The following is a 20,979-nucleotide window of genomic DNA, read 5'->3' on the forward strand; positions in this document are numbered from 1 at the left end:
ACATGAAACAATGATAGGTCGCAGAGTCCAAACAGATCATGACCTCCCCCAACTGCCTCCTGAACAGAATATTATCATGTAGAAGGAAGTGAGAGGTTGACACAGTGATATGCACAAACACAAAAAAAAAAAAAAACTTGATGCATCACACACCCTGTTTTCTCACCACTCCCACACATGGGCACGCACACAAGTATTCCCTCACAAGCTTTTATGTCAGAAGTTGCATCTCGGCAAAGACAAGAGAAGCAAAGATTGTTTTTCTCTGGTCACCATGGAAGGGCGGTGGAAACTTCTGCTTCTGGGTGAGTCAAAATTATTTTCTCCCATGGAAAATTGTCTGCTTTTAACTAAGTACGCTATAAACATTTTAAATTGGATTGTTAATGTCTTTGGGGGGGAATTTCATTAATTTGCTGGCAAATCCATTATTACAATTTGGGGAATTTAACAGATTATAACCACGACAATTATATTTGTTTTTTATCTTTTATCTTGATGATCATTGCTTTTTTTAATGATTGGCTAAGCAAAATAATCTGGTTTTACTCCCTCATAATGAGACAGGTCCTTTCAAATTCTAGATGGACAATAGTGTTGGGACACATGGATGCTGCAGTGGAAAAAGAAAAAACTGTATTTCGAGTCATTATTCAAAATAGATGATATAGAAGACAAGTAGGAAAATAGTATTGACACATAATACACCTTTTATATTGTCTGCTAGCTTTATTGCAAGCCCATACAGAATCTTCTTGGAGGCGACAACTTCATCCTCTCATCCCACGCCGGTGCTTTTTATACTGAACAGCGGTCCGGAAAACTCCCCTTTTTAACAAGCCATGTAAAAGCCGCTTGTAACCGCTTCCAATTTTCTTTTTCAAGACATTCTACAAGATGTCTGTGTGAGGAAGATTGTTCACCTTCATCCTGCTCGGGTTTTTTTTACAAAACCAAATTCACTCAAACATAGCTTTTTTTAATGTCAGCTTTAGTGATTTAATAAAGCAGAAGTGTCAAACTAACCTTCAGAGGGTCATTGTGACTTCTAGTAATATAGGCTACTCAAGAAACTGATGAATGACTAATTTTGAAATCAGAGATTAGTAAAAACTGTTCAATTATTTAAAAAACGAGTGGTAATACAAATGGCTAGCAATATCTCTATTCTTTAAAAGTGAATACAATTTGTAATTTTAGTATTGACACATAAAGTCAATGCACAATTTGTCTTCGCGGGACACAGAAAAAGATGTGGCGGGCCGTATCTGGCCCCCCGAGCCTTGGGTTTGACACCGATGTAACAAAGGCAGGTGTTTCATATGATTGGTCCCAAAAAAGAAAAAATGAATGTCTGTAGAAAAATAAGCATTCACACCCACAGTCACATTTATAGATGATTTACACTTATTAGTCATATTATTTTTCTCAAATGTGGGAGGGCACCACGTAAACTCCACGCACGAAGGCCACCGGTAGTTCGAGTCTTACGAAACGGCAAAGCAAACTAAAGGGAAGTGGGAGGAGGTGTGACTGCTTTCCATCCCCAAAACTCGTTATCTCATCTACACAACAGGGTTCTCTGTTCTGCTTTTCTTAAAAAAAAAAAAAAGACAATTATATACTATGACCTCATGGCATGCAGAATCCGCCTGAAAACAAACCTAACTTTTTTGTTTTGCAAGCAGCCCAACTTTTAGACAACCACAGAGGACTGATTGTGTGTTTTGAGATGATGTAACTTTTATATATACTATAAATATTCTTTTTACAGCTGCAGTGCCAGCCGAGGTTTCCTCGCCCATAGGAAGTACTGCGCGGCCTCGCCAATGAGTGATAGTGTATATGGGAACAATCTGAGGAAATGAGGGTGGAGAAATGAGGGCATTTGCCTTTTGACAAAGAGTCTGGCACACTAATCCATGTCAAGCGTATCATTTGACACCTCCGTGGGTGCGTTTATAGATTGATTGAGCGAACGGCGAAAAGATGAAGCGTGGGCGCCACTTTAAGATGCGTGTGAAGAGGTGATGAAATGGAGGATGACAGCAATTTCTCATCTTTTCCCTTTCAGCTTTGTGTCTGTCGTCCATCTTGGCGCTGTCAGAGTCCTCGTGCCCCCAGGGATTTTATTTGGTGAAAGGTGAATGCAATGGTATGAACATTGTTTTCTATTTATTAAACAACCACAGAAGAAAAGGGTTGTTTCAGCCCACAAAGTCTACTTAGCAACAATTGGCAAACATAATTATATATTCGTTTTTTTGCAATTGTTTAGTCTACAGTTTTTTTATTTGCATTTACACAAAAATATTTGTGCCTCATGAATTCTGCCTAGCAACGAAATGACCAACACTTAATTACTGCTTACTGAATGGATTGCTTCAAAAATTTTGACATGATTTATTCTAAAATGTCCTACATGAATCTACACTTTTTTTTTTGTATATCATATTAATATATATATTTTAATCGGCCTTTGGGGCCGAAATTATTGTGCCCCGTTCAAAATCTGCCCAGCAACTACTGAGTCCTTGCAGTGCTACAGAAACAATGATTTATTTGAAATTTTTATTCATTCACCCATGTTTCCCCAAAGATGTAAACGAGTGTGAGGTGGATGAGGACTACCCTGACCACACGAAACCATGCGGAGACCACGCGCACTGTTACAACACCATTGGCAGCGTCTACTGCACGTGCGATGATGGTTATCAAACCGATATAAAGACAACAAATTTTACCATTCCGTCAAGTTTAACATGTCGCGGTAAATCATTTCCTCAACAATCCAGATTCATTTCAGATTCGTTTTGCAGTTTGTTTCAAATTATTTCTTTTTTTTCTCACAGATATAAATGAATGTTTGGAAAACGAAGACATTTGTGGATCGCGACCTTGTATCAACACCGTCCCAATGTACCGTTGTGGTTGTAATCAGGGATTCGTCGCCAATGTTAATTCTGGCTGCGACGGTGAGATGCCCAATTTGCAATGCCGACATCTTTCCTGTTTATAGATTGATGATGTTTGTCCGTACACTGTGTAGATGTGAATGAGTGTCTCGAGGAAAATTTCTGCGGGCCTAATGCGACGTGCATCAACACGGTTGGCAGTTATAACTGTGTCTGCAAAGCGGGCTTTGCAACCAAGTCTGGCAATGTACCTCAGGAGCCATGTGAAGGTCAGCAACGTCATGTGACTGCAGCGTGTGTAATCCACGACAAATGTTGCACCGGACAACATTTATTGAGCCATGACACATATTTTATATTAAAAAAAAAAATCTCATAAAGATGTCAAAAAATTATGGATTCGCTGGTGTATTACGTACCGTCTCTTAACTAGGATTCGATTCTTTATCCCAAAATATTGACATTGCCTTTCTATTTTCTCCAGCCGTATGTTCAGTTGATGAGACGAACCACTGCGGAAATGGAACGTGCCACATTGGAGCCAGCGGCCCTTACTGCACGTGCCACACCGGCTTCACCAATTATAAAAATAAAGCCGCTCGTTGCACAGGTATTGTTTTTTCCTCCACTCCGGCATCTGGTTCTGGACAATTTATTAAATAAAACTTCTTTGTCGTCAGAGTTAGACTGCGATGCATTCAAAGACGCAGAGAACCTTGAAGCGGTAACTCCACGCAAAAATCCTGAACTTCAAATGTTCTACTTGTTTTTAATTCTCCTTCAATTGTTCTTGTTTAGAATGTCCCCATTGAACAGAATCTGATGATGCAGCTGAAAAAAAGTTGTGTGGATCTGGCCAAGGGGGCGGAGTCAGAAGACTTAGATGACCAGAACCTACTTTTGGTATTTCTTCTCAGAACATTGCATGAAAAATTACAAAATTAAAATACTAGGGCACCATCTGTACTGTATTCATATATGACCAAATGCTCCAATACTACAACACCGATACTGCTCTCCGAGTCTAACATAAGGACAGATGGAGTAGGCAGGTGCTACTTCAGCTGTGTGGAGTCATTTTACAGTATATTAATGAAATTAATATGTAATGTTCAATACAAATTGTGTTTTTTTCCTCACAGAAACTTTTGGAGATCATTGACCACCTCTTGTCCACTGGGGCTCTGAATAACACCAGGAAGGTGTCCATCTTTCTGGACCTAGTAGAGAGCGCATTGAGACTGATGGGACCTCTTGTTAAAGACTCCAGAATAAATAAATCATCCCCCTATACAGGTAATAATGAAAAATAATCAAATGAAGTATACATTTTTAAAATATTTCTTGACCAAAACATATTTCCAATATTTCTCTACAGAACTGGAGCTGCTTTCTCTCAAAGGACCCGAGGCACCTCGGGGAGTCCAGATATTACGAACTAAGCAAGTCAAGTTGCATATCCACTTGGAAACCGTTTCTGGAGATGCTTCCCAATACCCAGGTGATGATCAACCTTCAGCCTTCAACCAATTTTTACGAAGACTGATTGTTGTGTTTATCTTGTGAACATCTTGTGTATCAGGCTTCGCAAGTGTCTCCTTGCTCAGTTATGCAAACCTGGAAACTTTCACCGACGCCTTCTACAGTGGGACGAATCCAGAAGCAAACGAAAGATTCATCATCAACTCCAAAGTGGCGACTGTCTCCGTCACAAACACCAACACCAGCCACCTGGAAAAGCCAGTTATGCTAACTCTTAGCCACCTGACACAGGTAACTATTAACCTTATAAATGTCGTTTATACATCCCCTACATTGTACATCTGTATTGTTTTCGTCCAGGTGACTGGGTCTCGGCACGTGTGCGTGTTTTGGAACACCTCCCAGGGGAGCTGGTCTACCGACGGGTGCATAGCAGTGAAGTCCAACTCTGAATTGACCGTGTGCTCCTGCAACCACTTGAGCACATTTGCCGTGCTCATGGCCCTCTACGACGTTGAGGTAAACTCCCTAGCAACTAATTCCCGTGATATATTAGAAATACACGATTTGTCATGTATGCATTTTTTCTCTGGACAGGCAACGTTCGAGTTGCAGGTGGTGACCTGGGTGGGATTGTCCCTGTCACTAATTTGCCTCCTCATCTGCATCCTGACCTTCTCGCTCATCCGGTCCATCCAAAGCCCCCGGACCACCATCCACTTACACCTGTGCATCAGCCTCTTTGTCGCCGCCTTCATCTTTCTCGTGGGGATTTCTCGTACAGAGAACCAGGTGAGTGGAAATAATAAATCCTTGACGTAAAGTCTGACTGTATTATCCTTGCTTAACTTCAGGGACCCCTGCAGGGGTCTCAAAATTGAACCCTGTGGAACACTAAATAATAATGACATATGTTCAAAACTGCTGCTGCTGTGTTCATCCTCCAGACTACCTGTGCAGTGATTGCAGGCTTTCTGCATTTCTTCTTCTTGGCTGCATTCTGCTGGATGTGTCTGGAAGGCGTGCAGCTATTCCGGATGGTCATCTTTGTGTTCAACACCAACTTTCCAACCCTCTATATGATGTTGGGGGGCTACGGTGTCCCGGCTGTGATTGTCGCCATCTCCGCTATGGTCAACCACAAAGGATACGGCACCCAAAGATAGTGAGCACAATTTCCATCATCATCTTGGAACCTTCTGCTCATTTTAAAACGTGTGTTTGCAGTTGTTGGTTAAATGTGGATTTCATCTGGAGTTTTTTGGGCCCGGCTTGTGTCATCATTGCTGTAAGTACCACAGAAATTTCATAAAACATTCAGAAAATTAGAGTGTGATTATTTGTATATAAATTAGTCCAATTGTCCCCCCCTGTTCTTTTCCAGATCAACATATTCTTCTTTCTCATCACGGTGTGGAAGTTGGCGCAGAAATGTTCAAGCCTGAACCCTGACCTGAACACCTTACAGAAAATAAAGTAAGTCGGCAAATGAAAATTGTGAAACATGACACCTTATTTCCCCCGCTGCGTTCTTTTGCCGCCCCCTGCAGAGCTTTTACCATCACTGCAGTGGCCCAGCTGTGCGTGCTTGGCACCACGTGGATTTTTGGTTGCTTCCAATTTGAGGAGAGCACCATGGTCATGTCTTACCTGTTCACCATCTTCGCCAGCCTGCAGGGCCTTATGCTGTTTGTGATGCATTGTCTGTTCTCCAAGCAGGTCAGTCACGATCATCAGTCAGATGTCATCAAACTAGAATAAGATTTGAACTGGAACTTTGTATGGGTTTTAGGTGAGGGATGAGTATGGAAACCTCCTGTCCAGATTCAGTGGACCGCCGAAGAAAAGCTACTCTGAATTCAGCTCATTTCCCAGCAAACAGCACGTAAGAACTAATTTAGTTTTTTTTTCAAGACAATTTACACTGAGTATGAAAATAATGTCAATATCACATACACTTAATTTAAAAATAAGAAATGAAATAAAAATATGACAATATTTATTGAATATGTCATTTTTAAATGACATGAATCGAAAATAAAATTCTGCAAAAATTATCTGTTGCAGTATAGTCACTGACAAAGCGCGATCTTGAGCGATAGATCACATGGAAGTGAAGCTTTTTTTTATCCTGCTGACAGAGCCACCCAGCCTTTGCAGATAATGAACGAGCAATAAAGTTGTCGGGCGGTGACTGATTGTTTTTCTTCCTGTCATCCATCCCAAGGCCTCCAATAGCAGCCAGAACACAGGAGAATCGCACATCTGAGGAGACAAACTCGCAACTGGCCTTCATTTGTAAAATTGGATTCAAACCCAAGAATAATTAAAACCTGTTTTGTCAGGTGTCTCAATCCAGGTACTGTATTTAACGACCCCAGACGACTAAAATGTATATATTTTTTCTGTATAGTCTGTCAGTATGCCGTATAAATATTGCCCCTAAAAAACAGAGAACAATTTGGAAAGATTTGCATTATTTTTTCTGTCTATACTGTAGTGAGATTTACTGTGTACTGTCTATTGTCTTTTACTCCTCCGTCTGTTGTGCTGAAATGTATATTTGTGATTGTTCTGAAAAATGGCATTATAAGGTATTAATTTTTTGTTGTTGTTGTTAAGGATACTTGTTTTAATTGTTGTATTGTCTGGCCAGGTGGTTTAAAAATAAAAATAAAAAATGAGACAGAAATGTTTTCTTTCTTCTTTATATATATTTTTAGAAGCAGTTCTGAGAGTGCAAATGGGCACAAGTTTGCTTGTCACAAAATAATTCATCCTCATGTACCACATATCTTTAACTTTAAAAATTAAGAAAAAAAAAGAAAAAGCCGAAACAGATCAGCCTACAGAAACACTTCTGGCTTGCTTCCCAACAAAAGGGCTAAAATGCAGAAAGTAAACAAGCAAGACAGTGATAGAACCCGTTGACTGCGTGGTGTGATTTGCAAAGGTGTGATTGAACAAAAAGACATTCTTTAGGTGGAGAACTTGTTAACCTGGTGGAACACGTAATACGATTTGACGACAGAACCGCCCCATCTTGTTTAGGGAAAAATTGGAAATGAACTACAAACTGCAGTGTCTTTTTTGTTCACAAATGTCCCACATATGACTCCTTATTGGACTCTGGGGTTTGTTTTCTTGGGCCACAAGAGTACAGGTATGTTCCGATAAAGTCAGGGTCAGGTGTCAAGGGAGAAAATGTGATCGTATCTGTGAGTGATGTTGAAATTGTAGAGCAAGAGGTTGTTATTACACTGATTTCCTGTGTTAGTGTTTGCTGAAGTCATTTCCTAATCGTGCGTGCAGCGTTTGTGATGAGATAGTTTGCATGCTAACAACGCGCTTTTTGCATGTGATTATGCACATCGTGATGTTTTGACAATCATTTTACAAAAATAAAAATGCTCATCCTTGCAGCTTTAGAAACTCTTTTCACTTTTTTATTTCGGGATAGAACTGACGTCACATTTTTGTGCAAATCACTCTACTAAATATAACATTTGTTTTATTTTTTTAGAAGAAATATGTCTTTTTTACAATTTGATAAAACAATTAATGTTGATTTTGCAATGAACTCAGATCGTAAATAATTTGCCAAAATACGGTTTTAATAGAGTTCATTCAACTTTGTCGTTTTTCTATTCAGCAAGCGTATAACGCCAAAGGAGCAAAGTATTTCAGAGGATGTTCAGCATATTTACGTAACATTTTCGTACGGAATTTAATCTGTGCCATTGGTACAGTTCAGCAACCACAAGCAAATCTGACTCGATGATATGATCCAATAGGAACAGAGTATTTCTTTGATTAGCATCTAAATCAACCAATAGATGAGCTCTGTACGTCGCCCTCACGCCATGACGGGGCGGGCTTAAACCGCGACGTCCCTGTTCAACATGGAGTACAGAAAGGAGAAAAAAGGCAGGACCACCCTAAAAACTTAAAAATGCACATTTGGATGTAGTTTCCGAAGATAGAAACGATGGACTCCTGATTTTTAACGGCCCATTTGGTTCCGGGACTCTTGCGTCGGGCGCCATTTGAAGTGTCGATTAGCTTCTTCTTCTTTTTTTTTTTTTGTACTGCAACCACGCGAACCGGCGTCCGAAAGTGTCACAACTATTGAAAGGGGAAAAAAGCCTGTTACCAAATAGGGCCACTTATCTCTTATCGCTAATTATCGGAAACAGGTTATAATATCGTGACCCGCATTGGTTAGGTCCGGGTTATTGGGTGAAAGGTGACACTGAGTTTACTTGAGGTAAGTTCATGTGTCGTAATAGTACGCATGAATTAAACTAACCTCAACTCGTGTTAACTTTGGGAAAAGTAAAAGTCCATCATTCTTTATTATTGTCATTTTACACAAATCTGGATTTTATCTAATATTGTTTATCCATTTGTCGTTTTTATATCAGCATCTATCAGTCCATTCATATTTTCAAATGCCATGTAATCTTTTAGAATGCACAATGCAGCGAGTGTGTCAGCCTCTCTGGGCTCCATTGGGCTGCTGCGTCTTTTCGGACTGTCCTGGACCTGGAGTCTGCTGGCGGGACTCGTGGTGTACCTGGGCACCAGTCGCTGGAAGTATTTCTATGTGGCAGCACGGACCGCCAAAAGAGATCTCACGTAAGACTACTTTTGTGTATTCATTTTGATGGCTTACTTGTAAAATTCCACATCTGTTCTCTTTGTCAGAGGTCTGTCCGTACTACTAAGAGTCAAGGTGGCTCTGTGGCGCTACATGCGTGACGGAAGCAACGTCCTCACCATGTTCGCCGAGACGGTGAAACGCAACCCTAACAAGATCGCCCTCATCTACGAGGCCACGGGGGAATCGTGGACCTTCACTCAGCTGGACCAACTGTCCAACTCGGTGGCTCACTGGGCCAGAAGTCAGGGCTGGGTCACCGGAGACATAGTGGCTCTCTTTATGGAGAGTCGACCGTTGCAGGTGGCCCTCTGGTTGGGCTTGGCCAAAGTCGGCGTGGAAGCTGCTCTCATCAACTTCAACCTTCGCAAGGACTCACTCCTGCACTGCATTGGGGTGTCTCGATCTCGGGCTATTGTGTTTGGAACCGAGCTTGCTGATGGTAAAAAAAAAAAAAAGGAAGAATATATTTGAATATGAAAATGAGTCCTTTTAAGCTAAATAATTAACATGAGCTCCTTTTTCTATTTATTCTGGCTATCAGCCATCTCAGAGATCAGCACCTCCCTCAGTCAATCCATGGTGAGGTTTTGTACCGGAGACCTCAGCACTCATCACGAGGCCTATCTGGGGGCAACGCACTTGGATCCAATTTTAGCGTCTACTCCGAGGCACTCCCCTTTGCCTTGTGTTAAGCATAAAGGCATGAATGGTAAATAAAAACGGCACATTCATTTTTATATTTATTAAATTTGGTTATACTTTTGGTTATACAAACTAAACATAGAACGGACAATACGTTTTGTCAAAGGAAAGTCAATTTAGCTCAACGTATGAGTTTTTAATTTACATGTCAAGGCACCACTGTAATCTCTATATTTTGTTGCTTCAAATTTTGCTACCAAATTTTTATGCATTTATATTTTATTATTATTTTTAGACTGGAATCCCCTCGGAGCAAAATGTTGGCAGATGACAGTGAGAGCAGGGAGCATGTGGAGTGAATGTTTAGAAAGTTGGAGACAATCACTGGAATGGAGAGGAATGAAGATTAGCTGGGAAAGGTTTATAAAAAAAAGAGTGGTCGGCCATGATGCACAACTTAGACACAGTGGCACTGAAGACACGGCGAAAGGCAGAGCTGAAGATGTTGAGGTTCCTTTTAATAGTGATCAGGTTGGTTAGGATCAGAAATGAGCTCAGTGTTTAAAAGGTGTCCGTTGTTCTGATTCTTACTTGCTCTTATCTGTAACTGGAGGCTTTCTTGTTTTCTCCCCTGCAGACTGTTTATTTTACATCTACACCTCTGGCACCACAGGACTACCCAAGGCTGCTATTGTCGTGCACAGTCGGTATGTTGCCCTCGACAGAATGTTCTCCCTCAAAAAAAATAAATAAATTAACAGCATGTGTGGCTTCTACAGGTACTACAGAATTGTTGCTTTCGGCTACTACGCTTTTCGTATGCGCCAGGATGACATCATCTATGACTGTCTTCCGCTCTATCATTCTGCAGGTATAATAGACTATACTTTGTCAGCACTTTTTTCCCCACCAAGAAGTGCAAGTGACGCCGAAGCCTTCATCTTTGCCAGGTAACATCATGGGCGTCGGCCAGTGTCTGCTCAATGGCCTCACTGTCGTCGTCAAGAAGAAATTCTCCGCGAGTCGCTTCTGGGATGATTGCATTAAGTACAACTGCACCGTAAGAGATTTATATTTCAAGGAGATAAAGTTTAGATTCCATTGAAGCGTCCTTAATTATTTCATCTCACTTGCAGGTGGTTCAGTACATCGGTGAAATTTGCCGCTACCTCCTGTCTCAGCCGGTGCGTCCGTCAGAAAAGGCCCACAAGGTTCGCTTGGCGGTTGGAAACGGTCTTCGTCCAAGCGTGTGGGAAGCCTTCACCGAGCGTTTCGGCGTGACGCAGATCGGCGAGTTCTACGGAGCGACCGAATGCAACTGCAGTATCGCCAACTTGGACGGCAAGGTCAGAATTCACACCGGGTCTTTGTATTATTTGCTAAAATGAAAGAATCTAAGTGAGTCTTCGTTCCTAGGTGGGTGCCTGTGGATTCAACAGTCGCATTCTGCCCAACATTTACCCCATCCGTCTGGTCAAAGTGGACGAGAACACCATGGAGCTAGTCCGGGATAGCCGGGGTCTTTGCGTGCCCTGTCAACCTGGTAAGTCATACGACTGTTCCCTCGATATGGTAACCAACTTGAACGATACCCACTGTATTCCATCTGTGTTTTCCAGGTGAGCCGGGGCTCCTGGTTGGCCGCATCAATCAAAAGGATCCTCTGAGGCGCTTTGACGGCTACGTGAACCACGAAGCCACTAGCAAGAAAATAGCCCAAAATGTTTTCAAGAAGAATGACTCAGCCTACTTGTCAGGTTAGCAGCACTCCGCTAATATTCCTTCTTGACGACATTATATTCTGAGTTGGGCCTCGATTGTCTTGTGTCTCCCGTAGGCGACGTCTTGGTGATGGATGAGTTAGGCTACATGTATTTCCGCGACCGCAGCGGCGACACGTTTCGCTGGCGGGGAGAGAACGTGTCCACCATTGAAGTCGAGGGCATCCTGAGCAACATCTTGGATCAGATCGATGTGGCCGTTTACGGTGTGATGGTGCCAGGTAAGCGCAACGTAAAAGAGCAAATCATTTTTAGAGAAAATGTGTCTGAGGGGGAAAAGTAGATTAAGAGTAGGGGCCCCGGGACAGAACCCTGCAGCACACCTGACTAGACAAACGTTGGATAAATTGAAAGTGTAGCATTGTATCCCAATACTCAATCTCCTCCTGATCTCCTCAGGTGCCGAAGGGAAAGCGGGCATGGCCGCCATTGCAGACGCCAACGGCACGTTCGACCTCGGCGCCTTCCTGCAGAAGGTCCAGACGTCTCTCCCGCCGTACGCTCGGCCGGTGTTCCTACGACTCTCGCCGAGCGTCGACACCACGGGTAAACCACCACCACAAAGCTCCCATTCGCGAAGCACAAAGTCTTACAGAATATCATTTCTTCCACTTCCCCAATAGGTACCTTCAAAATCCAAAAAACAAGGCTTCAGAGGGAAGGCTACGACCCACGACTCACAAGCGACCGGCTCTACTTCTTAAACGTGAAAGCCGGCCGCTACGTTCCTGTAGACGACAAGCTCTTTATTGCCATAACGGAGGCCCGAGTGCATTTATGACGTGGAAGTCTGGAATTGTAACCATTCAGGGAGCAAATTTGACAAGACTACTCACCAAGGGACCACTGTTACAGGTGATTCCTTTTTGTTTATTTTTTAACACTGTAAGAGTAAAATGCCGCATCACATGAGGGCATTGATAACCTTTTCCACCTCACCGAGCTTTTGCTGCACATACTTGAGTGCCATCCTGATTTAAGAGGAAAATACGGTGGCTTGGTCAACTTTGTCGCAAGGAGGTAGCAGTTAATCTCGTGGTGTTAAGCAACGCCATGAGGGGGGGGGGGGGGGTCGCAAGGTCAGATACTAATGTTTTTAATGCCGTAGATGGAGAAAAAAAATCATGTCCACCTGACTCAAAAGCAACACATAATAACGTGCCTTATGTAAAAAAAGTGGAATTTTATGAGAAAAAAGGTTTTTTTTTTTAATATGTCGCCTATTGGTGCACTCATTACATGTAACATGTCTAAAACCTTTAGTGACATCATCATCATCAGCTGACAAAGATTTAATATAGAAATCATCAGCTCTTGTGCGAACTCCAATTAAAAATCCTATCCTATAAAATGTGCCTTGAGTTAGTTTCATGTTATTTTAAAATTGTGGCTCTCAAACTGGGGTCGTAGGTGCCTGAAAAATTATTAAGAAAGAGCAGTTGGACACTAGTAAGTTAAAGTAGCGTCCTTGTCAGGAATCTTTTTGTTTTATTTCAAGTTAACCTTTCCACGCCGACTGCATATGAATTCAAACTCAATACGAGTTCTTTTTTTTCCACTTGATGCTAGCTGACGCCGCATGGCCACAATTGTCTCTTGTGTAAGAACAAAGACTGAATTCTTCGTCTGATTCGGCTGCTGTCTCAGCTTCGTGCGGATGCTCGCGCGTGAGGAGGGATCAGTCGGTCGAAAGAGTCAATCTAGCGGGCAGGATCGTCAGCGGGTGTTCTTTGCAAGCGGTGCAAAAGTAAGGAAAGGCTTTGGCCGTGAAGACGTCGGTGAAGGTGTAGAGCGGCTCCCTTTCCGGGGGGCTGTAAAAGGCCACCTTGCCTCGGTCCATGTCCAGCAGTACCTTGATCATGTCCGGCTTAGACTTCATGTTGAGCGGCTCCCACGGCGCCGTGCACGCCTTGTACTCGTCGTTGCGAAAGCGTATTGTCCAGAAGCCCTCGGCTGGGGTCAGCACGTGCTTGCCCTTGCGGTTGATGGACTCGCTGGCCACGCCAACCACCCAGTAGGTGTTGTTCTTTACCTCCACCGTCCAGCTATGGCGACCCTCCGTGTAGCCCTCGGCGCCTAGCATCTCGGCGCTAATGTCGAAACGTTCCGGGTTGTTGGGGACTTTGAAGTTCTGTGTTGAATTCTGGACCGCTGTCAGGTCCTCGGACAGGATGAAGCAGTTGGCAGCTGTGTTGGGATCCACGATGACGGGACCTTGAAGTGGACACTTTGTTAGACTTAACGTAATTTAGTTTCCGAGTATCGGAAATTGTTGGTAACTACGAAGCGAAGCGTGGAGAGTCTCTGTTGTCAAATATTGAAAATAAATAGAAATCAATAAAAAATATTATTACAACTATTTAAAATATATATATATATATATATACCAATTGTGACATAGGAGTTGCTATTTTTTTTATGAATAACTTACTATATTTAACTATTTTCTTCATTTTCTCCCACACTTGGTACTTCAGTGTGCCGATATGCTTTGCCACGTCAATCAGAGCGTCAAACATTTCTTCTGGCTCGCAGCAGCTTATCCAGGTTCTGCAAATATTGAAAATTAGTCATGCGCACATCCCCGTTTGATTCATAACTTTAACAAAAGTGAGTCTCACCTCCTTATTATGTCCTTGTAATTCTGTGAACAGAAATTACCAGAGCTGCTCATATTGTTTTGTGAGGGTATTTTTTTTAATATTGGCCATCCCTACCTTAAGGAAGTGAATATCTTGCATTTCCATGTCCCTCTCCACTAAGCTGATCACTCTGGAGAGCGAGACCAACTCTTGGTCCAAATCGTCGATCCTCTGCTGGATGATCAGGCTCTTTGTAGCCTCCTCGTTCTTCAGGGCCGACAGCCTGGCCTCCTCCTGCTCCCTCAGGAATAGGTGGAGCGCCTCAAATTCCATCTTGATCTGCCTTTCCGTGTTATCCAACTGGATCTGCGTAAGAGAGCCACGCCTCAAAGCTTTAAATGTCCTTCAAATTTCTGACTGAACTGTATTTCACCCAACTCCAAGATGAGTACCTTGACGTGCTCCTGCATGTCCTCGCATACAATTTTGGCCTCCTTGTACTGCTGCAACTTCTCCTTCAAAGGCAGCAGGGCTCCCTTCAGCTCTTCCTATATGAAAGTCAGTTGACCGCAAGGTCAGTAAGCTGCCGGTGGCGGACGGCGGCGCCAAATAAATGGGTCACATCTGTGTGAATGGCTCAAGCACAGCCTGGTGACAAGCATAAAGCTCAACTCACGCTGCTCAGACCAAGTGAGTATTCTTTTCACATTAGTAGGTGCATGTTTCACTTTTGATAGAGGCCCAGCAGGCAGAATGGGATGAGCCATCATTAAAAAAAAAAAAGTGCACAGGGGCTCGGATTTCAGGACCCCAGCAGCCACGCTACACCCGAAAATATCAATCTATTATTAGAATGGCAATAATCTCTGATAACCGTCATCATGCATATTCAAGAAACGCCATGGCTGTGTGATTGATAGCTATATCGATGCCACGATACATGCAGTTAAAAGTACTTCAGTGTGAGTTTATATTTTATTTTTATTATTATTCATAATTGTATAGTATAATATATAAGGAAAATATATATGAATAAAAAGGATACAAAATCAAAATAATGTTGATTAACTTATAATAATTCTAAAATAAAATAAAATCAATAAGTAAAATAAAAACTAAAATGCCAGACAATATAAATAAGAAAATGTAACAACTAAGAAAATAAAAAAATACTCATTTAAATAATTTATAAAAAAGTGAAATGGTATTGATATTAATGTTAGAATATTTTAAAATCCAAACAATTTAAAATTATACCAAAAATGCAATAATATGATATTTAAGTAAAATAATTATAAATAATTAAAATATTTAAAAAAATTACATAAAAAAGACAAATAGTAAAGTATAAACAAATGCTAGAGGAATGAGTACAAATGCAAATTCTAATTAAAATCCAAGTATAAATAATTGAAAAAGTACAATTGCATATAAAGACTGCATAAATCCACGGCTAATAAATCACTGTGTATCATTGAAATATATAATGTTAGTGTGCCATTCACAGATGATATGCTCCCACGTTCATCATGTGCCCCGCTTACCTTACAGTCATGTGCCCCCTCTCCAATGGGGTAAAGCCTGTGCCCCCCATGGGCCCCACCTTTAGCGCAAGCCCCGCAGATGGGCTCCAGGTCTTCCAAGCAGAAGAGGGTTAGCTTCTGCCCATGCTCGCCGCACGCATCAGGGTCGCTCCTAGACCTGCTGTCTGTCGCAAAGGCCTCGCGGGCCCTCCCCAGCACCATTTGGTCCATGGATCGAAAAGGAATCTTGAGCTGTCGCTTTGCGTCCTGCCTAGCTGTCTTTCCGGGAACCCTGTCAGAGATCCAATGTAGTCACTCAGTTAGGTCCAGCGAGGTCAACCTCTCAGTGAGGTAGTCCGGCGACCATGAGCAAGGCAGGGGCTGGCCCCTCCCACACCGGCACGCCCCCCTAAATTCAGGACAACCTCCATCTTTAAGCCCCAAAATAAGTGTTAAGACCCCGGCTCCCAAAAGCGTATCTCATGTCGGCTGGCGTTGTCCGACTATGCGCATCGCACGTTCTCGAATCAACACGGCGCATGAAAATAGAACAGAGGCTTTGTTCACGAGGTAGCGTGTCAGGCTATGACAGCGGAGGGAAGAATTGATGACGCCGGAATATTTGCCGTGATTGCTTGTATGATATCTGAGAAGAGTGATGAAAAAGCTGGCGACCCGCAACACGCTACTCGTCGCTCATGTGAGACGCAGATTAATAGGGATTTAATTGTTGTTGGCGAAATGTGCGGAGTATTCGCGCTCAATAAAATGGATAAATATAAATACAGACATGACAAATCCATTTCCGTGTCACAAGCCAGCGAGACACACCCAAGTGTTTTACAATAAACCGTATTTAGAATTTCATGTGTTCCTGTGTTGCATATGTATATATTTTATATTTTTTCAGCATAATATAGGTCCTCTAAGATCACAAAAACATGGCATTTAAATAAGGGGGTGTGCAGACTTTTTATAAATTAGCTCAACAAAATATAAGAATTTCAAATCTTATTCTGCCTTAAAACCACGACAACCATATTTTTAAAAGCGCCCATTGAAACGAAAGATTCTTATCCTGGCTCACAGTGTAATCCAGTATTTTGTTGTGGAAGCAGATTACAAGAACTGACCCGCTCCCCAAAATAGGACGCTAACGTAGAGATGGGACACTTGGGCGGTGGGGTTCAAATTCTTCCCACTAATGGAGTGAAAAGCATACAAAGTGCTATTTAAGGATGAGTCCGCCACTTTAAAACCAGGCAGGTGAAGCAAAAACAACGCACGGTGTCGTCCAGAAACTATTTAGTCCTAATTTTAGGTCCTGCGTTTTTAAATTAGGGCTTCGCCAGTGCCAAATGCATTCCTTTGTGATGACGCACAAGTAATGGAAGCCTTCCACTCTGCGTGTGTCCAATCAGGCTACTTGGAGTCCATTCTGTCGGTGAAAGCTTAATCTGTACTCATCCTGGCGGACCAAATTTGTCGTCTTGTCCGCACTGAGTGACGGGGCAAAAGTTCAGAGATAATGTAGCCGACATGATAACTGACGGGAGTCAACAGATGCATACTGTACAGGCCGAGGTCACAATGGAACCATGTGATGTCTGCCAACCAATCAGCAAATAGTAATAAAATGCAATACATAGGAGTGGATGCCATATAGGAAGTTTACACACCCCTGTTTCAAATGTGACACTTTATTAATGAAGCAATATAAAGCATTCCCCCTCATTAAAATCTGTGGTTGCAAAAGTGTACACACCCTCTCATAACCAGCATTTTGGGTGTTCAGGATTAACCAATCGCCGCCAAATTTATGTTTTACGTTACCTCAAATGAAGCCTAAATAACCTTTTCCTGTAGGTTTTTCCTGACCTTTTTTTTAAGTCACATCTTTGAGCAGAAGACTCTTTGTATCCACTGAATCCAAGTGTTGTCGATGACGTCCTAGTCACGCAAAAAAATAAATAATTGAGTGTCGCGATTAGGCGCGGAATGAAGAGTAACAGAAAAAGATGACACCAGAACTAGCTCTACTTGTCTTTTTCGAGTTTTATTTGCTTTTTGGTTAAGGGCACGTAGAGCATCGTGTGTTCCAGCTTTATTGGCAACTTTACACACGAATAGCGCCAAAAGCCAAGGAATGTATTAGCATTAAAAAAACAAAGAGTGAATGTTAGGCCAGCTGTTGCTATAAAACTAGCGGTGTGTAACAAGAATAAAAGGCCTACTGAGAATATGTACCTCGTCTTACATGGAAAAGTTAAGCTGGCTCAACATGTGACTCATAGCTCACATGACAAATCAACCTTGTGCTCAACGGCATGAAATGTTTCGCTTGAAATACATGGAATGGAACAAGTGAATTTAGAAACAGGAGGGGAAAAAATACTTCATACTATACTTCGTACCGCCTGACAGAAAACTCATGATTGTATTACGGCGAGTCCCAACATTGTTTTCATTCACAAAGGGCAGCAGTGTAAGACTTTGTCACAAAAAGTTTAAAAAAAAAAAAAAATGAAGGCAAAGCACCTACTTAAAAAATCAATCAAAACACACAATAATAAACATTGAGAAATGTATTGAATTCTTGATAGTTCAGTAAATGACAGTGAATTAGTTTTCATGCACTTTAACCAAAACAACAAAAAGAGTAATGAGGACCAAAAAAGAAAGACAGGTGAACTGAACATTCTCGTCATGCCAGTGTATGTACAAGCTTCATAATAATCTCATATTTGGTTCCAGTCATCAAGTTTCGTTTTTTTCCAGTATGGGGGCGACCTCATATCAGCTTCCTGTCGGGCGGCTCGGCCACGCGCCCCGAGCGCTGGTGCCGTACCTCCAGGTGTTGACCCTGCACGCAGTCAAAGTGGCGAAGCAGTTCACCGTAGTCCACGTGGGCGTGCGGGGCATCGTGTTCCTTGGCGTCGGCGCGCTTGGGCCCGTCCACCGTCCGCATGAGCTCTGGGTTGGGCACGCACTGCAGGCGGTGCGAGAGCAGCTGGAAGGCCTGGCTTTGCGGCAGCAGCATCAGCAGTCCGTACAGTGCCTTGATCAGGTACGGGTTGCTCTCCACGTCCAGCAGTTGGAGGCGCAAGTAGGTGAAGATGGGGCTTTCCACCAGTTGCACCAGCTTGTCCACCTCCATCAGGAAGTCAACAGTCACCTCCAGCCCGCCGAACTTCTGGATGAGGTCGTAGGCGTGTTTGTAGTTCTGCGTGAGGAAGCAGAGCGACACGGTGGCGACGGGGTTGTGGCACCACGAGCGGTAGAGGCAGCAGAAGAGCGCGCAGCTCTCGGCCGTGTGCAGATCTTTCAGCTGGTTGCGTAACTGGAAGAGCTCGGCCGACGTGAGCAGGATGGTGTTGAGCGTCTGCACCATGGTGGAGGCGAACTTCAGGTCCTCTTCTTTGAGGAGGATGTCCGCCATGGAGTGGAAGATGTTCTCGGCATGGAGGAGCAGGCAGAGCTGGCGGATGATGAAGGCCCCTCGGCTCTCCAACAACTTCCTCTCGGCGCTGAAGCGTTTCAGGAGATTGATCATGAACTTGTAAAAGTAGGAGTTCATGCTCGGGGTGGACGGGGAGGATTCGGCGCCCCCGGTCTTGGCCGCCTTGTTCGGCACTTTGAGGGCGGGTCCGTTGTCGACCCCGTCGCAGGTCACCGCCGGATACGTCTGGCCGGCAGGCGACGACGCGATCTCGGCCAGGACCTCCAGATCTTTGAGTATGACCTCGTCCGACTCGTCCGAGAGGGTCTTGAGCAACATGGGGAAGAGGCTGTCTGTGTGACGGAACATCTTACGTGGAGTTTTGATGTAGAGGTGGTAGAGCCACTTGAGCACGGCGATGCGCGTCATCATGCCCGTAGACGTGTCATGGAGGTGGCGGTCCAGCACCTGCACGATACCGTCCAAGTCTAGGGTCACCTGAGACCGGTCGCTGCTGGCAGGGGTGAAGAAGCTGATGCTGCTGAAGCCCACCGCTTCCTGCGACGAGTTCAGCACGTCGCCGCCGCCGTCGTCGACCTTGTCTTCTTTCGACGGCGACTCGACACTTGCGCTTCTCTCCTCTTCTTCATCCTCGTCGTCCTCAGGAGTGACTAGCTTCATCAAGCTGTAGTTACAGGCGCTCGCCGCCTCCTTGGTGTTCTTCTTGCGGTCGTCGTAGGAGAGGCACGGCAGAACGGCAGTGAGGATCCCCGACGTGTACGGCAGCACCGCACGGCCGGCCAGCTGGATGAACTCCCTCATCCACGTCATAGCAGTCAGCTGGATGAGGTCATTGGTTACCTTAGTCTCATCCGCCACCTGGCAATGGATGACCAGGATGTTGGCCATCTCAGCAAACTTCACACTGGACGGCGTCTTCTTGATCTCTTTCAGAAACTCGCCAAGCACCACCTCGCACGTCCGGCGGATCTCCTTGCTGTTGTCCCCCAGAATCTGGAAGAGGCCATCCAGGATCTCGGGGAGATAGTGCAGCAGGTTGATGTCAGGTACGGACTCCAAGACATGGATCCAGGAGATGATGAACTGCCGGGCGTACTGGTTGTTGGAGTAAATGCGCTCTCTTAGTAGAGGTACAAACGCGACGAGGTCGAACTTGTTGCTTTCAGTCACAATGTCCTTCAGGAGCCGGTCCAAAAGTTCTGAGCCGCTTTTGACATTGGGGTCCGGATCAGCTGCAAGCTTGCTCAGCCCATCAAAAAGGAGATTGAAATGGGGCAGAACTGCACCCCTGGCCACCTTGACTATATTATAGAGAGCCTCGCAGGCGTAGTAACGCAGGCGGCTGTCGGAGTCGTTAAAACAAGTGAGAACCGGCTCGATGAGCTCCTTCAAATACAGACCCGAGTCTTTACCCAGCGCTATGGAGCACGCGGCCAAACCGATGAGTCCTCCCTTGCGGCTGTGCGGGTGCTGAGACAAAGCGAACTCCGACGCCAGGATCTGGATGACGTGTCGGATCTGAGTAGAGTTGTTCTGAGCCACGAACTCGCGAACAAGCTTCTCGATTTCCAGGGCCGCCACCTTCCTCTTCTCGTACAGTTTATCGTTGAGAGCCCGGACGATGTTAGGCGTCAGCGGCGTAAAGTCCTTCTCCGTGTTCATGATCGCAGCGGAGATCCGAGCAAAAGTCTTTGTGTGTAGTCCCTTTGAAGGTTAGGGGAAACAGCGAGAGAAACAATGCATTTAGAAGAATTTGTCACGGGGAATGAGACGTCAAGAGAACCAGGAAGCGGCGAGTAAATGCGACGCAGCTGACCGGTTGCTTCCGGCGGAAAGAAATACGTCACGTTTAGCGAATACAATTTGTTTATTATTATTTTTATTTTTGTACTTATTCATTTTATGTATTAAGAATAACGAAATGAACTAAA

At 43.8% G+C, this 20,979-nt stretch overlaps 4 protein-coding genes across 5 annotated transcripts; 2 read left to right on the plus strand and 2 right to left on the minus strand.

Annotated features, from left to right (window-relative positions):
- Positions 1-144: 144 nt before the first annotated feature.
- On the plus strand, positions 145-7,089 carry LOC133169974 (adhesion G protein-coupled receptor E2-like). The gene is made up of 19 exons (XM_061302575.1): positions 145-305; positions 2,075-2,155; positions 2,600-2,770; positions 2,853-2,975; positions 3,050-3,184; positions 3,400-3,525; positions 3,596-3,639; positions 3,714-3,818; positions 4,058-4,211; positions 4,294-4,416; positions 4,498-4,688; positions 4,758-4,916; positions 4,995-5,189; positions 5,345-5,562; positions 5,625-5,685; positions 5,782-5,873; positions 5,948-6,116; positions 6,190-6,282; positions 6,625-7,089. The coding sequence occupies exons 1-19, from the start codon at positions 275-277 to the stop codon at positions 6,664-6,666; spliced, it is 2,313 nt and encodes a 770-aa protein (XP_061158559.1). The 5' UTR covers positions 145-274; the 3' UTR covers positions 6,667-7,089.
- A 314-nt stretch (positions 7,090-7,403) lies between these two features.
- On the plus strand, positions 7,404-12,838 carry slc27a1a (solute carrier family 27 member 1a). 2 transcript variants are annotated; one of them, XM_061302593.1, is made up of 13 exons: positions 7,404-7,560; positions 8,868-9,035; positions 9,105-9,499; positions 9,602-9,769; positions 10,340-10,409; positions 10,482-10,573; positions 10,653-10,762; positions 10,839-11,048; positions 11,119-11,245; positions 11,322-11,459; positions 11,540-11,704; positions 11,883-12,029; positions 12,107-12,838. In XM_061302593.1, exons 2-13 carry the CDS (start codon positions 8,869-8,871, stop codon positions 12,262-12,264), a joined length of 1,947 nt encoding a protein of 648 aa, XP_061158577.1. In that variant the 5' UTR covers positions 7,404-7,560; position 8,868; the 3' UTR covers positions 12,265-12,838. The 2 variants fall into 2 exon arrangements, with proteins under 2 accessions (XP_061158577.1, XP_061158578.1); XM_061302594.1 differs by lacking the exon at positions 7,404-7,560 and adding an exon at positions 8,223-8,664.
- Positions 12,839-12,937: 99 nt separating this feature from the next.
- trim35-13 (tripartite motif containing 35-13) lies at positions 12,938-16,104 on the minus strand. Its single transcript, XM_061302644.1, has 6 exons — positions 15,610-16,104; positions 14,518-14,613; positions 14,201-14,431; positions 14,105-14,127; positions 13,915-14,033; positions 12,938-13,697 (listed from the first exon to the last, which is right to left on the minus strand). The coding sequence occupies exons 1-6, from the start codon at positions 15,817-15,819 to the stop codon at positions 13,162-13,164; spliced, it is 1,215 nt and encodes a 404-aa protein (XP_061158628.1). The 5' UTR covers positions 15,820-16,104; the 3' UTR covers positions 12,938-13,161.
- A 1,524-nt stretch (positions 16,105-17,628) lies between these two features.
- On the minus strand, positions 17,629-20,866 carry vac14 (vac14 homolog (S. cerevisiae)). Its single transcript, XM_061302585.1, has one exon. The coding sequence runs from the start codon at positions 20,708-20,710 to the stop codon at positions 18,380-18,382; it is 2,331 nt and encodes a 776-aa protein (XP_061158569.1). The 5' UTR covers positions 20,711-20,866; the 3' UTR covers positions 17,629-18,379.
- Between the last annotated feature and the right edge of the window lie 113 nt (positions 20,867-20,979).

The sequence above is a fragment of the Syngnathus typhle genome, linkage group LG17, assembly GCF_033458585.1.
Source record: "Syngnathus typhle isolate RoL2023-S1 ecotype Sweden linkage group LG17, RoL_Styp_1.0, whole genome shotgun sequence".
Classification (NCBI taxonomy): domain Eukaryota; kingdom Metazoa; phylum Chordata; class Actinopteri; order Syngnathiformes; family Syngnathidae; genus Syngnathus; species Syngnathus typhle.

Bases quoted from the DNA above. Each gene is read 5' to 3' on its own strand.
- vac14 (XM_061302585.1), bottom strand. From the start codon at position 20,710: ATGAACACGGAGAAGGACTTTACGCCGCTGACGCCTAACATCGTCCGG.
- slc27a1a (XM_061302593.1), top strand. From the start codon at position 8,869: ATGCACAATGCAGCGAGTGTGTCAGCCTCTCTGGGCTCCATTGGGCTG. The intron at 10,410-10,481 runs GTATGTTGCCCT...TGGCTTCTACAG, and splicing joins GCTATTGTCGTGCACAGTCG to GTACTACAGAATTGTTGCTT. The intron at 11,460-11,539 runs GTTAGCAGCACT...TGTCTCCCGTAG, and splicing joins TGACTCAGCCTACTTGTCAG to GCGACGTCTTGGTGATGGAT.
- trim35-13 (XM_061302644.1), bottom strand. From the start codon at position 15,819: ATGGACCAAATGGTGCTGGGGAGGGCCCGCGAGGCCTTTGCGACAGAC. The intron at 14,128-14,200 runs GTAGGGATGGCC...TTCTGTTCACAG, and splicing joins AAGATATTCACTTCCTTAAG to AATTACAAGGACATAATAAG. The intron at 13,698-13,914 runs GTAAGTTATTCA...GTCCACTTCAAG, and splicing joins GAAGAAAATAGTTAAATATA to GTCCCGTCATCGTGGATCCC.
- LOC133169974 (XM_061302575.1), top strand. From the start codon at position 275: ATGGAAGGGCGGTGGAAACTTCTGCTTCTGG. The intron at 3,185-3,399 runs GTCAGCAACGTC...TATTTTCTCCAG, and splicing joins ACCTCAGGAGCCATGTGAAG to CCGTATGTTCAGTTGATGAG. The intron at 5,563-5,624 runs GTGAGCACAATT...GTGTGTTTGCAG, and splicing joins GGATACGGCACCCAAAGATA to TTGTTGGTTAAATGTGGATT.